The 16,751-nt window shown below is 36.0% G+C and overlaps 1 protein-coding gene across 4 annotated transcripts in view; it reads left to right on the forward strand.

Moving 5' to 3' along the window:
- The window catches only part of LOC124631054, a 371,162-nt gene that overhangs the window by 117,691 nt on the left and 236,720 nt on the right, over nt 1–16,751 (forward strand). For all 4 annotated transcript variants that reach the window (XM_047165176.1, XM_047165180.1, XM_047165177.1 and 1 more), the window contains one exon: nt 8,465–8,575. In XM_047165176.1, the coding sequence (XP_047021132.1) occupies nt 8,465–8,575 (111 nt within the window). The remainder of the gene's footprint in view (nt 1–8,464; nt 8,576–16,751) is intronic.

Here is a 16,751-nt window from a genome sequence, read left to right on the forward strand (position 1 = left end):
CAGAAAAAAAAAAACATATTTATCAACCGCCACGCTATGTAACGTTCTCTCGTAAGATCGCTCCGCATCTCGACCGCGTGATAGCTGAACATTTGTTCGTGACGTCAGCACACCTGTGAGCGGGGCCGTGGCGTACCCGTGGCGTAGCCTAAAGATAAATGGACGCGTCAGGTACCTCTGTTTTTGCTGTTGTCTGTGCTTTAGGATTTAGTATACAAATGGAGATATGTGAGGTAGTCTGTTTTGTGAACCAGATGTTGAAATGTGTGAAGTGGGCGTGTTTCGGAAGCAAGTTGGGGTTTTAGAGTTTCTTGCTGGTTCTTGTCCGCTGGATGCAATACTTGGAACTGTGAACCTAGTCTTTGTCGGTTCATAAGAACCTGAATTTGTAATAGAAACCTTGGTATGAGATAGAAACTTCAAACTTCACCAATAACTTCATAAGTAAGTGGGTACTTCGAAGCTAGCTATTTAATTGGTATGACTGGTTGTCAGACATTCGGGCTTCTGACTACTCGTGACGACTGCCAAATATGTACAAATGCCAGTAGGGGCCGACAGTTTTAAGTGCCTTCCGAAACACGGAGGAACTCCTAGACATAGATGTTCATCCATTCACGGAGCGACAGCACCATGCGATGCTTAACCTCATGCTCATAAACCTCGAGCTCCTGCACTTATATAATTCACTATACATACAAATCATCTTCCTACCAGACTACCACACAAAACATTGTAACGTAAAACCCCCTCCACACGATCACTTGTTATTAATAAGGGGCACATCAGACACACGACAATGACACCAATTTAGGTTAAACGATTGTAATGGCGCTCACTTATAACGATCTACGCGAATTAGATAACTACACACTTCCAAACGTTATTTCCTATGAATATTTGGGAAATAAGCAGGATACTAAATTAAAGGAAATTATAAATAGGATCCTTCATAATAACTGTTCCTATTTCTGCGTAAAAACCGTGAAAAAAATAAAATATTACTAGTTTTGTTTTATGTACATTTCATATAAAAGTACAATTTACTGACTTAAACAATTATAACCTAGGTCACAATGAAGTTTATAAAATGGTTTATTCAATATTTACAACTTATTTATATTAATTATAAATGTTATAAAGAATGAGTGATTACATCATTATCATTATAAACATGAGTTTTATGTTCAGAGAAGGTCAATAATAGGCAATATCTTTATAGATGGCCATTTTTTTATAGATGACTTTAATAGAATTTTTCATACCTAGGCAACGTCCTATTCTCAACGAGTCATTATTAGATTTCTTCAAACCAAAAAAACTCTTCAATTAAATAAGAAACAACGCATCAACAACATTGAGGTCTTAAATTGTCTTCGAAGGTCCAAAAGGACACGCCATCAATCAGCCGACGACAGACGAATAGCATCCCGGACAAAGGGCTCTTCAGAATTAAAAATAAAAACAACTGAAAAACGCGAAACCTTTTCTAAGTGGTTGTAGATTTACGAGACTAGAGTCTTATTGTGATGGTAATTGATAATTGTATAGAGATGTCATGTGCCATTCATTAGTGGGCAATTAATGCGTTTGATTAAGTATTTGTGGAGTTTTTAATAGGTTTTCTGTGTCTTAGGGGTATTTTAATAATGTAAAGATAGACCGTGGAACTATAGTCTTTGATGCACATAAACTTATTTAAACTATAAAAATATAAGTTGAAACTTATATTTATTAAAATTTATCTTTTATTAGCCAGCGGTTCCTCCCGTGAACTATAGGAACTGCTACTCGTCTCTGGGTAAAAAGTACCATATAGCTTTCCTCGATAAATAGCCTACCTAACGCTTAAAGAATTTCTCAAATCGTACTATTAGTTACTGAGATAAGCACGTTCAAGCAAACAAACTCCAGCTTTATAATATGTCCTAATTCTAGATGTTAAGTAAAGTGCTCTAAAAACATACCTCATTTATAAACGAAACAGAAAACCCTCCACTACAAACCCCGTACATTGGTTATTCAATTAAAAGGCAGTAATTATTCTTAATTTTAATTTAGCGCCGACCAAAGAGAAATGTAAAACCTACCCGGCTGCAGACCGATTACACCATTTTGAAACGAATCGTTGGAAAAAGTGTAAAAAGGAATGGAAAAAGAAACTACAAACTACAGGCTTTGTATTAATCGGTTGGGAACTGGTAAAGCGTGATCTGTAGGTAGTTGATAGCAATTTTTTTGTGAAGATTTTTTATCGGTATCTCTTGAATACTTTTGATTAACAAAGCTTTTATTTGAAGTAAATTCGGTCATCAGAAAAAGGAACTTACTGATGAACGATAATGATAACAGTAGGTAGTTTTATCGTGAAAGTGGAGCCAACGACCAATCTTTTAATTAGTAGATATGTAGTTGGATCGGGCTCTTATACATTGCAACAATCAGGTATCAGCAGACTAAAATGTTTGCTAGGATTCACGATTGCCTTCTGACCAACCAACGTCGGACAACTACCAGCCGCTTAGTGTCCGACACTTTAGTCTACAGTTTGCGTAGGCTCAAAAGTATACAGATAGCGATACTTTCATAACAGGACTTCCATACAGGGTCGGTCATAGCAGGTCAAAATCTCCGAAACAAATGACTGTGTCCCGGGCTTCTATGCTGGAATAATAAGCAAACTTTCAGTGTCTGCCGTTAATTATCATCTCGATCTCCGACACGTGATGAAGTGCCCTACACGTTAGATTAGCCATTGTCCGCTAATGATCGATGAAAGAGGGTGAGTTGCGTATGGTGTATGTCATAAGCGGCCGCGAGAACGTGCGAAAGCGGGTGTCAAAGCGATTGTTGAAATTTTTTGTATTGTATTGTTTTGATGTAATATGTGTATTGTATTTTGTACATACTAAACTTCAGTCTTAAGATTAATAGGATAAGATGAACAAGTTGGCTTAAAATCAGCAGTTTTAAAGGTAATTCTTACAAACACCAGGCCTTAAAACGTCCGCTGTTCATCATCTCGCTGTGAAATCGTATGTAGCGATATCGCGTTTGTATAGTTTTTCATCAGAAACATCAACATACCATGAAAACGGCTAGGATAGTTTTTGTCACCATCCGGCTACGAGACGCGGGTGAAACCGCGGGCGAAAGCTAGTAAATAATAAAAACAGTTAATGGCTTATTGTAAATCGAAAGACCGCTATGTTTCATCAAAATGGATAAGTCTGACTATAAATTTCTACCTGTCAAAATCGCTGATTTCTCACACTTTGCACCACACACCACTCTAAGGTTTCATAGGGTCTCAGTATAATTCGTTCGGGTTAATCTCGCGTTATTGTCTAAAGGTACGGGGGTTCGAGTACGGTCACGGTAGCTTTGTCAAAGATACATGAGTGTGTACTCCTGATGAGTGACAGTATGTATGTAGAGGTATGTGTGTGTGTAGTAAAGTGGGTTGTGTATTGAAGATTTGGTCGTGTATTTAGTATTGTTTTGTTAATGATTGGTTTATACTTAAGTGTGGGTTCTAATTGAATTCAATCTATAATAGTATAGCTAGTTTCACTAAGGCTTTTGTTGCTATTATTGTTGCTTTACAATTTGCAAGTTTCGTAAGAACTTTACACCACTATTTTCGATCTACTTTCTTGCTTCAGTCTCGTTGTAGGTTCTAATAAATATATGCACTTTTTACGTTCGGTAATTTTTAAGGTTTAACACAGAATAAGGTTGTTTTCAAAGAGTGGTTTTAAAAATAATAGCTTTTCAGTTTTTCCAAAATTTCTCCAAAATCCTACAAAATAACGTTTTTATAATCAATTCCATTACCTAACCCATATACTATACATAGTAAAACAAGGTAAAACCCCCATAAATAATGACAGCGCGATACAATAAGGCTGGTAGACGAATGCTACAAGACAATGGTAAGACAGTCGCCCACAATTGCACAATGGCACACTTCTCCGATTGCGGGGAGTGGTATAAAAGCGACAACACAATCTAGCGGTTTGTGTACATATTTGAAATTGTTTGATGGATTTTTATGGGGGTTTATGGGTGCAGAGTTACCCATAAACTATGTGTATTATGGATTTCGGTATAAGATGTGTGGTATGTTATGGTTGATAACTTGCGTTTTCAGGTTTTTTAAAATGTTAGTAGTTAAATATCTTGCATCTGGTAAAAAGTAACCTTCAACTTTCCTCAATAAATGAGCTATCTGACACTGAAATAGTTTTTCAAGTCAGTCTAGTATTTCTTGAGATTAGCGGGCTCAAGAAAGATCAGATAGTCTGAGAAAATATGACTTTGATATTGCCATGTAAATTATAAACAAACGGAAAGTCATATAAAAAATAAATATTAAAATGTTGTATTTTCTCACTCGTAAATAAAGACAAGTATGTACAATCACAGTTGGAGCGATTCTTCCAAGTTGACATCTCGACAGGGGCGGTACGAATTTATTGAGCACGTGAAAAATGATACAAGCGCGGTGACAACCCTACGGGGGGCTGTGAGATATTGATGTACAATGCTTAATTGAAATAGGCTTGTTTTACTTTTATAGCTTACTTGTGCAGGAGTAGACCAGAAAATGTATAAGTCAAGTAGCTCACACAGGACACTGGTGGCGTCGATATCAGCTAACAGTTAGTCTAGCACTAGTAATGAAGGAAGATGAGACAAGAGCATGAACGATTTCATTACCATCCTCAATAACATTTTCTACGCCACTACTTTTACACAAAATTCAATCGGATCAACTACGTGAATTCTGTAATATGTTCTACTAGCGTCCGTCAGTGGTCTCACCCGCATCCCTCGCCAACAACTCCAAGCATTCGGATAAAAGCATCTTATCAATGGAGTATTTACTTACCTGTAAAACAATTTTCTGAGTCGGTTCTGTAATTCCTGACATTTTAAAACTGACTATTTAAAAAGCAAACTTACTCAAAATATTTGTTATATACGAACTTAACGTAAAGGCATGTATAACTTTATAAAATTCTACGAACATACCTTTGATACATACACTTTAACAAAACAGCATTCCATCAAAGTTATCGAGCAATTACAGGGGATACAGTACCCGTATAGAGTCACATCTCCCCTCTAAGATGTTATCTTGGTGAATGATTAGCTGGACACCGACCTGATCCTGACACTCCGCTAATGACCGACACTATTGGACGATGGACAGTGGACGGTAGATGATAGTGTGCTTTCTACTAATATTCTGAAGTTAAAGTGTTTGTTTGTTGAACAAGCTGATAGACCGATTTGTAAAATTCTTTTCAGTGTTACATAGCCCATTTACTGCATACCATATATTTAGCGTTTTCTTCTATACCGTTAGAAGAAAACGCTTCATGTTAATAGATGCAGAGTGGTTGTCTTCAAATATTTCTATGCATTCTCAAAGACTGCAGATAATTAAAGACATAAAGATAAAATAATGTTCTATTTCTATGTTACTTTGGTCTAAGAGCACCCCGACAATCGCACTTTGGGATTCGTCGTTTGTTCCCTTAATCTAAAACGATGATAATCGTTTTTTGGCAAACATGGATGGATTTTCTAGAAGTCTTTTATTCCTCGCGTACCTCTGTAGAAAACTGGCTTACTATCTTATTTTTAAAAGCTTGCTTGCCCAGGCATTAGGAATATTTTACATAATACTAGACTCGAATTGAATCCCCTGTAAATTCATATACAAAAGCTATCTCATAAGAAGTTTATAATGAAGTCATTCATTTCCAAGAAACAAGTGACAGCAGTTCATGTGTATCAACGTCCAATATTGTTGGACATTAATACTGCGATTATTCCGAAAGATTTCACCCCCTCGGGAACATAACTATTATTTATTAGCGCATGCGTGCTGGTTGGCGCCATCTAGCTGAAATTAAAGAGTTGGAAAAGTTATAGATGGGCTGGTTGGGCTTATTTTAGGGATGGAAGTTCCGTAACATGATAGAGGATTCGGCAAACATTACCAACTATTGATGAGAGGATTTTTCGTCATGAATGATAACGTTTTAATTTTAGGGCTTGGAACAGCTTTAATTACTATATGTAGTTATGGCAGCAGATACCTACGGTAAATACTTATTGCACTACAATAATTTTCACTTTAATAAACTGAATAGGCAAGGTGACTTTTACATTAGGTTTCTTTAGTTAGCCAATCATATCTTTTCGAAATAAATACTCACAAATTTCTAGAGGGTGTCACTTTATCTAACCCTTCCTAACTCTACACAAAATTTCTGTCGCACTTTCCATTGTTCTTATTCATTGAAACGTCTCGCAAAAAACTCATTTGCTGTTCTAATGGCCTTTGTCACTTCGACATAAGGTGCATTTTGGCTTAACTAGTTAATATTTATCATGGTATCGAAGGGTAGAAGCATTGTTCGCGAGATTTCGTTCGGAAACCTGTGCCCTTTGCTAATGAGCCGATGGTGCGGAAGTGGGCTGTGTTCATCATATTTATGTGACAGTTTATGAATGATAATGGCGATCTGTTCATGATTATTGACACCTATTGTTTTAGTTTCTATGGCGATGGGGTGTTGATATACAAAGGAAAGATGAGATAGGTAGTTTTATGGATTTTAATTTAGGATGTAAATACAAGTGTAGACAAAATAATATATGTTTTAATATAAATAGGATGTTATTAGTCATGGAAGCAGTTGGTCACCGGCCGGTATTGAGCCAATAAAAGTTTGATTGGTTTCACGATTATCTTCAAAACAACTGCCAGCTAGTTATCGGATATTCATATACCACCCGCCCAACTATCGGCCAGAAGCTTACCCTTTCGATCACAAAAGAAATGAGGCATTACACAAAATAGGTAACTCATAATATATTAACAAACAAAAGGTTGACACCAAAACTTCCAAAGCATTATTTATTACCATAACACAAAAGCCTTCATAATTCATAACAACATACTAAAATAATTTTCATAAAATTTCGCACGAACATCGCGACAAAACTTTAAAATTATCAAAATTCCTTACATAACGCTCGCTTTAGATAAATTTAATTCTTCGCATATTTCTGATACTACCCTGTAGGGGGCGCTGGGGGCGCTTCCGGCTAATGACAGTGGATAAACGACGTCACATCCGGTTAGCTTTGTGCTCGATCGCTCCATTTCCTTCGGAGAAGACTTCAGACACGTTTAATGGGTGCATTTGTTAAATAGATGACTTCACTTTTATGATGATATTTGTTAATTTTAATTGTATTGTCAGTTATGTTACCTATCCGAAGGATTTTTCAAAATGACTTTAAAGGCACTTAGCCTGATTTTAGTATGTTTTCTCATCCAATGGCCAATGGCCATTCATGATTATTGACACTTATTGTTTAGTTTGGCCATTGGCCATTCTTAAATCAGGCAGCATGTAACGGAAAGGGTGTAGAACTGTTACTGTTACTGTTACAGCCTTTTTATCGTCCCACTGCTGGGCACAGGCCTCCTCTCATACGGAGAAGGAAGTGGTGTAGAACAAATGTGGAAAATCTCATATTATTTTAGCAAAGATGACTATAAGAACCATATCATTATGTTTCTAATTCATTATTTAATGAAATCAAGGACGTACACTTCTATTAATACCTTACGTTGCACACAAGCTGCTTAGGAGCTTTATGTATCGACTCACACCTTCTTTAGAGTGAAAACCTCGTAAGTCTCAAAGACGTCACTTTTCAGGAAGAGGACATAGCCTACGCTTTGCGAGGTCACTTACCAAGAAACGCAATAAAATTAAGTAACTGAATTTCCCAGGTTTTCTCTCTTAGACACCGAAAATCTTCAAATCACAACTTTCATCATAAATTGTCACTAAAATCGGAAAGCACCATTAAACTCAGAATTGCCACTCAAACGCCCTAATTATAGTCGCATCGTTAATTTCGCGCGAAATCAAGAAAATACCCATAAGTTACGAGCTTCAGGGGAAAAATAATTAAAAAAATACAAAATGGCGCCTTTTAATGACCGCTTTTAAGTAGCTGTAGTGGCATTTCTTTTTATTTTGATGGTGAATGTTTAGGAGTTCAACGTAGCAATTTTGTTTGAAAAAAATTGGGTGGTTTTCTTATGTGGAGAGAGACGTTTGGATATACGAGATAAAATATTTCTAGTTGGCAGAGAAAATCATGTAATACCTACCTACGAAGAAAACATATTACAATATTTTACTTTAAAATTATGTACTCAAGATACCAATAGGATATATAACAAGGAATACTTTGTCTTTTCGCTTATTTATTCAATAATTTATGTACACTGTAACAAAATCATAGGAACAGAAATAGTAGCAAAAAGAAGCATATAGGCTCTCTTATGTATTATGTAATCTCTTCCAGCATAATAGAAATCTATATATTCATTTAATTAATTTACCTTATCTTTTTGTTACAGGAACTTTTGGAAAAGCGCATCAAGCAGTTGGAAGCTCAACTGGAAGAAGAGAAAAGAAGGACGCAGAGGGAACGCATGGCCGTCACCAAGTTACAGAACAAACTTATTAAGGTAAGTTTTAAGTTCACCTTGTTTTTAATAACGGTTCCTTGTTTTATAAAATAGTACACAGCTATCAAGATGGTTATTTGGCATCAGCTTCGTGGCTTATAACCAGCATCAGTTCTGGCAGAACTAAAACTGAAGATAGATTTTTGTGTCCATGTAGTGAACATAAAGAATTTTCAGTATGTATATTTCTCAATACGAGGATAGATGGATATCTGTATAAAAAATGATATACACAATCCATCTAAAATTCGTAGAATGGAAGGACTTTTTCATTTATAAAATAAATAAGAATTATTATTTCGTTTTTATACACAAAAATTCTAACTGCATCATTTTACCACTTAAAATAAAACCCCTTACATTTTCAATAAAATAAACAAAGGTACTCCAATCATCTTCAATCTACAGAAACAATAGACAGGCGGCTGATTGAAACCTTTTAAAGGATTAGGTATGACTGAGAGGAGAATTGATTGAATTTTTCGTTTGCACTCAATCTAAGGGGTAACCCGGCAGTTAAATATAGCTGTTAGATAGAAATAATTATGTGATGTCGCCGTGTCGGTTGCTATCGTTACCTGGGTGAGGAAGGGGTTTTTTGTGATTGGCAATTGGTTATAATTATAATGAAAAGTTTGTTGGTGAATCGGCGAACCAATTTTGACATGTTATACTCACACGGTTGAACAAACGTTGATATTGGGAAATCGTTTTTTTGGCTTTCACATGTTGAACAAGTGTGGAAATTGCACATAAGACGCAAAATATAGTTTGTATTGTATTAGAAAGAAAGAGTGGTCAAATTAATTTCATTTCACAAACTCACAACAGGCTAGCCAGTTTACTTGTAATCCCCAAAAAAAAAAACATTCTAAAAGGATGGAATGGTATGGAAACACTTGTCCCAAGTAAAATTCGTTTTCTTTACATTACCTTTATAAAGAAAATCACAATATCCCAGTACAAGACTTCAGTAATAAAACACCCATCGTCACAATAGCTAATCACGCTATACCGAACCCGTTTACACAAGTACTTCGCTCCAACAGACTTCACCTTAACGATCCGACACTTGTCAATATTTGGCTTCTATTAATTAAAGCTCTCCCCTATAGGCGGCCGATTCGAGGAATCTCGAGCTTAACTACATAGACTAAAATGTAATATTGTGTAGATGTGACAAGGCTAACGTCATCTGTGACTTCCGTATCTAGTTAATTTTGCCTACATGGATATGGATACAAAGAATGACAGAGGACGCCCTATTTCAAAAAGAAAAATCGGTTCGCGAGTGTTAGTGTTGTAGTTAGTATAATATAATGGAATAGAACTTTTATATGCAAAAACAATAGTCTTACAAAATACAGAAATAAGGCATAAGTAAATCAAATTAATGTTTCTAATGCAACGTTAAGTTTACAAAACACAGTCCCAAAAACTCTAGTACTTCACCACTTCCTATGTGCTTTAGCTGGGAGTAAGAAATTATAGAACAAATGTCCCAGCAACACAATAGTTTTTTTTACGACTATGACTCATCATCATCCTCCGAGCCTTTTCCCAATCATGTTGGGGTCGGCTTCAAGTCTAACCGGATTCAGCTGAGTACCAGTGCTTTACAAGACGACTGCCTATCTGACCTCCTCAACCCAGTTACCCGGGCAACCCGATACCCCTTGGTTAGACTGGTGTCAGACTTACTGGCTTCTGACTACCCGTAACGACTGCCAAGGATGTTCAATGACAGCCGGGACCTACAGTTTAATGTGCCATCCGAAACACAGTCAATGGTGTCTAAGATATACTTAGAAAGTACATACAAACTTAGAAAAGTTGCATTGGTACTTGCCTGACCTGGGATCGAACCCGCACCCTCATAATTGAGAGGTTGGTCCTTTACCCACTAGGCCACCACGACTAACTATGACTATGACTATTTGTATTTTATACTTATTTACCCTGATATTCTACAAAATAACCGCAATCAGTTCCTTTACCACCTACTTAATTTAGTCACAATAAACTGTCCTGTCTCAATTTCTTACTCTATATCCCTGCCTATATCGATTGTTCAATTAAAATTGTGTCCGGAAAAATCAGCAGAAAATGCGTTTTTTGCGTTTCAGCTTCCGTGAGCCAATAAACGATATAATACTTATTTTAACTGGCTTTTATTGATGTTTGCCGGGATATTGAACTGGTATTTAAACATGGTACCGGTTTGCTTACAATACGTAGTCAGGAATATTTGTTTAAGAGTAACACACTGCAGACTAAATAGTCGACCGGTTATCAAAAATGATTTTTGAAGAAAAAAACTAATTTCCATTTAGAGTTTTCTGATACCGCTTAAATACCTGATCTTAATAATGTGCGTACTACCATTCATCTTCATACTGATTTATGAGCCCGAATTAACTATCGGCCGACTAAAAGTTTGCGCTGTGCTGTTAAAGCATGTTTGCAGTTGAAATTTCAATATATCGATGTTATTCTGGTCAAAGGGATGAAAAAATGCTCCGTTTATAGAGGGTGCTAGTCTCGTATTGTTGTTTTTTTGTCTGTTTTGGGTGCTGCCATGACAAAACTGATGTTTCAGGACAAAGGGGTTAATGTTTTTGAGTGTTCAATTGAAAAGTAGACAAGGGAAATTGCTTTATTCAAAACGATTGGACTCAAAATCGAACTAGATTATCAATTGTTTTTTTATTTATTTACTGTTCTTTAAAGACTTCGACTATGATATTTACTATCAACTCCCGTAGGCAGTTTCACCCACATTCCGTTGGAAGTAGTTCGCGTAGCTGAAACAAAAATACACGTAGCCTTCCTCGAGAAATGGGCTATCTAAAACGGAATGAGAATTTTAAAAACTTGTAGATGGGATATAATAAATTGAGCTTAAGGATTTATGCTTCTAATCCTTAAGCTCACAATATCAAAAAATCTGGTTATATGACTGCAAGATACAGTTACTTACAATAATCTTACAGAAAGTGTCGCCATCTATATCGTCTTGCCATTTTCCGAAGCTTACCGCAGTTACAGTAAATTGTAACGACCCAATTAGTGCCGCGGCTGTGTCTGCGGTTTGGGTTCGATTCCCATTTTGATACAGACATTTATTGTAAGTAGAGATGAGGCGATTTGTCTATTGTAATCCTGTTGATCTTAATCAATAATAACTATGTTTTTAATTTATAACAATACCTTTAATTTAAGATCATATACTAACTGTTGTTTCCCATATTTTTAAAATTGTCTGTATGTATCTTAGTTTGTAAGCCTTAATAAATAAATAAATAAATAGCCCAAGAATTCACATCTTCTACATGTACAAAAGATTATAAATTTATAAGAGAAGTAAAGTAAATGAAATATGTTTTATTCTCTCCAAACAATGTTAACTTATAGTCCGGAAAGTGCTTGAGAATATGAACTATACATGAGACATTTTTGTTTCTCTACAGAACACAGGTTTCAAGGAATTAGCGTTAATATTTATTATAGTTCAGTACTTACTCAATAAGCACCTTTTCCGTTGTCCAGCAGTGGACGTCTTTCGTCAGAAACAACAACTTATTGATTCAAAAGCGTTACAAAAAACACAAACTAAAAAATCACAGACGGTTTCCAACACCATAAAAATCCGGGAATCCCAATAATAATCGCTATTCGCTGGTAAAACAAAACGGTGTAACAGTACAATTTGACGGAACCAATCAGCGAACGAATTCCCAACAGATTTAATGTACCTACCCGGGTTTGTGCCGCACAAAGGTAGGGATGTTTTTGTTGATGCTCGTGAAAATACTTTGATGTAATAGGTGAATAGAGGTAGGCGGATAAATATAGGTGTGATAGTTTATATATTTTTCTTATATTGATATTCAGATAGACTGAACGGGAACACCAAAAGCTCCGAAAAACTTTATTCCGGGTTTCAAAAATTCCGAATTTCATTTGAACCGATAATGTGATTGAAAATTGAAAAATAGACTTTAAATAAATAATTTGAATTAAAGAACGCTTACTGAATCAAACATAATTTTTAGAGAAACAATCCTATTTCATAGATGAATAATAATGGCGTCCACGGCCGATTTCGGCCACGGCGACTGTTCTCATGTAAGGAGATCAGCCAGCTGCGCAGGACATATATTATAGTGCACGAGCATTTGCGCAGACACAGGTGCACTCCCTATTCCTTCACCCTCATAACCCGATGGGACGGCAATCCGACACGATCGGAGAGAGATCAGGCGCAGGACCGACATTTACGTGCTCTCCGATGCACGGGTGAATCAATCACCAACTTCCAGACTCCGAGCTGCTTTGTGAAAGCCTTCTAAAACCCACAAAGCGATTTCGGCCCGACTCGGGAATCGAACCCGAGACCTCGTGCTCAGCAGCCACACTTGCGACAACTAGACCAACGAGGCAGTTAAATATAATAGATGAATAAATGCTAGAGGTATGATATTTTCCAACTTTTCTCTTTATCCCAATACCTATCGTAGGTGCATAATGCCGAAAATCAGCTGAATCGTTATGTCGATCTTGCTTTCACAGTAAACTGACAAACCTTTCGCATTTATGTTATAGGACAGTACTTATAATAATGTAATTACTTACCACTCAATTAACTGCATTTAAAGCTCCTACACTTCGTAACCCCAAACTTTCACAACCCTAAGTTTTAACACTAAAACATTTATTTCACATGCAGATTCCATTAGGAGTGTAAAACTTGGGGCTGATGCTTCAGGGTCCAAGTCTTAGCAAACAGCGTCTTTCGTTTGTAGTCTGTCTGTGTTTAGATTTGTGCTGAGACTATGGACAGACGGACATAGTAAATAGAGATCCCACCAAAAACATTAAATGTAAAAAAAGCCAATCCTCTACGCAATTCCTCCACCGTAAAAAGTTTTGAGATCGCATAGAAGCCAAGTCCTGTTCTACTTTATTTGTAATAATAAATCAATATTTTGTGACTATATCAATAGTTTCGTTCACTTTACAATAATATTGACTTGGCCATGAGCACAATAAACTACAAATATAATACAGCATATCTTGGAGAGGTGAAAGTCAAACATGAAGTTTAATATCACAGAATTAAATACTTTTAGTTTATTCAATTGTTACTAAATTACCGACAGTCAGTATCATCCAACATCAATGAACTGCACATGTACTATGGCGCATGTTTAGTGCATGGTGATCTCAAATTCCAACAAGTCCATAATCAGTCCAATCGTAAAATCATGTCCACTATGGACAGACGGACATAGTAAATAGAGATAGGTATATTAAATATAGTCGGATGTATGGGGATGGTGGCTGTGGGGTGTTGTGGAATGAAATTTTAATATGGTAGGGTTTTGTTTATGATAAATAGATGTGATAGTGTACATAGTGTAATGAAGTTGTAATTATATGAAATTAATCCGTTATCTATACTAATAAATATAAAGAAGAAAGATTTGATAGTTTGTTTGTTTGACATGAGTATATTGAGTATTCTCTGAAACTACAGATTTTAACAATTCTTTCATTGTTTTATCTTATATGTTTTGGTTGCCACAAAGTAGAATACATATATACAAAGACTTTAATGGTTGTTTCTTTGCCATCAAGGGTTAACTCATTGCAATATTTATTGAATTATCTAAGTGTTAATGGTATATATGTCACCGTAAGATTACAAACATCGTTAGATTATAATCTATCTCGAGAGATTGTAAACTGTCGAATTATTGTGAACCGTAACATCTGATTGCAATTTAACGCATTATTTTTCGCTATATTATAATCTATCGATGAGAAATTGTCAAATTGTCAACTGTCCGAAAGCTCTCCCTGATTGGTCAGTCTTTTTGTAAGATCGACCAATAATCCGTTCTGTTCCCATGGAGTTCCCGTAGAGTTAGGAATGAAATAGAGGTGTCAGTTAAAAAACTAGAAAATAAAAAAATAGTTACTTACCTGTCAACCTACGTAGGTGGTCTTGGTCATATAGACTAAAATAAAAACGTGGGGCCCATTAACTGTTGCTGTAGTACTTTCTTCTAGAGGTATAATAGGTGTGGATTGCATCGACTTACTATAATCGTAACTGGAGATTTTGACAATCAATAAATCAGCCGTAGCGGCTTCACCAGCGAACGCCGAGCTCATGATCTACCAAAGTATAAAGATATGCTTTGCCATAGGTAGGATTTCAGAGGGGCCCCACGTTTTTATTTTAGTCTAATATGACCAAGACCACCTACGTAGGTTGACAGGTAAGTAACTATTTTTTTATTTTCTAGTTTTCAGTGCACATAAGATAAAACCGTTTAACTTAAAAGTTTTTTTTACCGATTTTTTATTTTCTAGTTTTTAGTATTTAATGAAAATGCGTACCGAATATTCCTCATTCTATCTAATTCATTTAGTGCATCATTATTACACGGTCTCTTACCTGATAATTTATTACAATCTAATTCCTCAAAACATAGCCCTTCCAGGTACTTTTTTTTTTAACGACCCCAAAAATCATCACATGACCTCTCCTGCTGTGGGTCAGCAGCGGTGAGGGACTGCCAGACTCTTGACTAAGAACCGTTTTGTTCCGTCGTAGGCCTTTTATGTACCAGGGCCGCGGTAACTCTTTCAAACAATCTCGCAGCCCAGGCAGGCCTTGGCCCTGTTGGGCCCCGCTGGAGTTACTGACAGTTTTCTACTTGTGAAGCCCTTTCATTTGATACCCATATTGGTGGGATTGATAAAAAATTGTTATCAGCCATTTGGTAGCGGCGGCCATCTTAGATTTCAATTTTGCATAGTAAATTGTATTCTACTTGTTGAGACCCATCAACATGGGTATCAAATGAACCTAAGTTATCCGCCATTTTGTAGAGGCCGCCATCTTGGATTTTAATTTTATATAGTACATTGTATTCTACTGGTTGAGAACTTTCATTTGATACCCATATTGATGGGATTGATAAAACCTACGTTATCCGCCATTTTGTAGCGGCCGCCATCTTGGATTTCAATTTTTTATAGTATATTGTATTCTGCTTGTTGAGCCCTTTTATTTGATACCCATATTGATGGGATTGATAAAACCTACGTTATCCGCCATCTTAGATTTCAATTTTGCATAGTAAATTGTATTCTACTTGTTGAGACCTTTCATTTGATACCCATGTTGATGGGATTGATAAAACCTAAGTTATCCGCCATTTTGTAGAGGCCGCCATCTTGGATTTTAATTTTATAAAGTACATTGTATTCTACTGGTTGAGAACTTTCATTTGATACCCATATTGATGGGATTGATAAAACGTACGTTATCCGCCATTTTGTAGCGGCCGCCATCTTGGATTTAAATTTTTTATAGTATATTGTATTCTGCTTGTTGAGCCCTTTCATTTGATACCCATATTGATGGGATTGATAAAATCTACGTTATCCGCCATTTTGTGCCGGCGGCCATATTGGATTTACAATGTTATTGATATTACTATATTGTATTGTCATCGGAATTAAAGGTGTATACAAAATTTCAGATTAATCGGTTGACAGGAAGAGGGTGAAATTTGAATTACTAAATTTGACCCAAGAATGAATAAAACAAACTGGGTGAGCTAAATAAAACCGTTTAATAAAATAAATGCTCTTCAAAAAATCTTCAAGTATTTATTATTTAGTACGAGTATGTAATTAATATTCCTGACATATGGAGAGAACAAATTGTAACGAAATATTTATTCTTCAAACACAAATTGAAATTGGAAACATATTGATTTCTGACACTTACGCGAATATTAGACATTGAAATAAAACTACTTTTACGGATTTTATCGCGGTTATATTATATTATTTAATCCCGACGTTTAAAACCGACCGCGATAACATCCGTTATTTAAATGAAATTGGAAAATTATAAGAAACTTTTATAAAAAAAAAAAACAAAACAATTACCTAGGTAGTTTGTCTTCAAACACAAATTCATTCCTAACTCTACGGGAACTCCATGGCAACAGAACGGCTGGTCGTGATTGGTCGATCTTACAAAAAGACTGACCAATCAGGGAGAGCTTTCGGATAGTTGACAATTTGACAATTTCTCATCGATAGATTATAATATAGCGAAAAATAATGCGTTAAATTGCAATCAGATGTT

The sequence above is a fragment of the Helicoverpa zea genome, chromosome 6 (genome assembly GCF_022581195.2).
Source record: "Helicoverpa zea isolate HzStark_Cry1AcR chromosome 6, ilHelZeax1.1, whole genome shotgun sequence".
Lineage (NCBI taxonomy): Eukaryota > Metazoa > Arthropoda > Insecta > Lepidoptera > Noctuidae > Helicoverpa > Helicoverpa zea.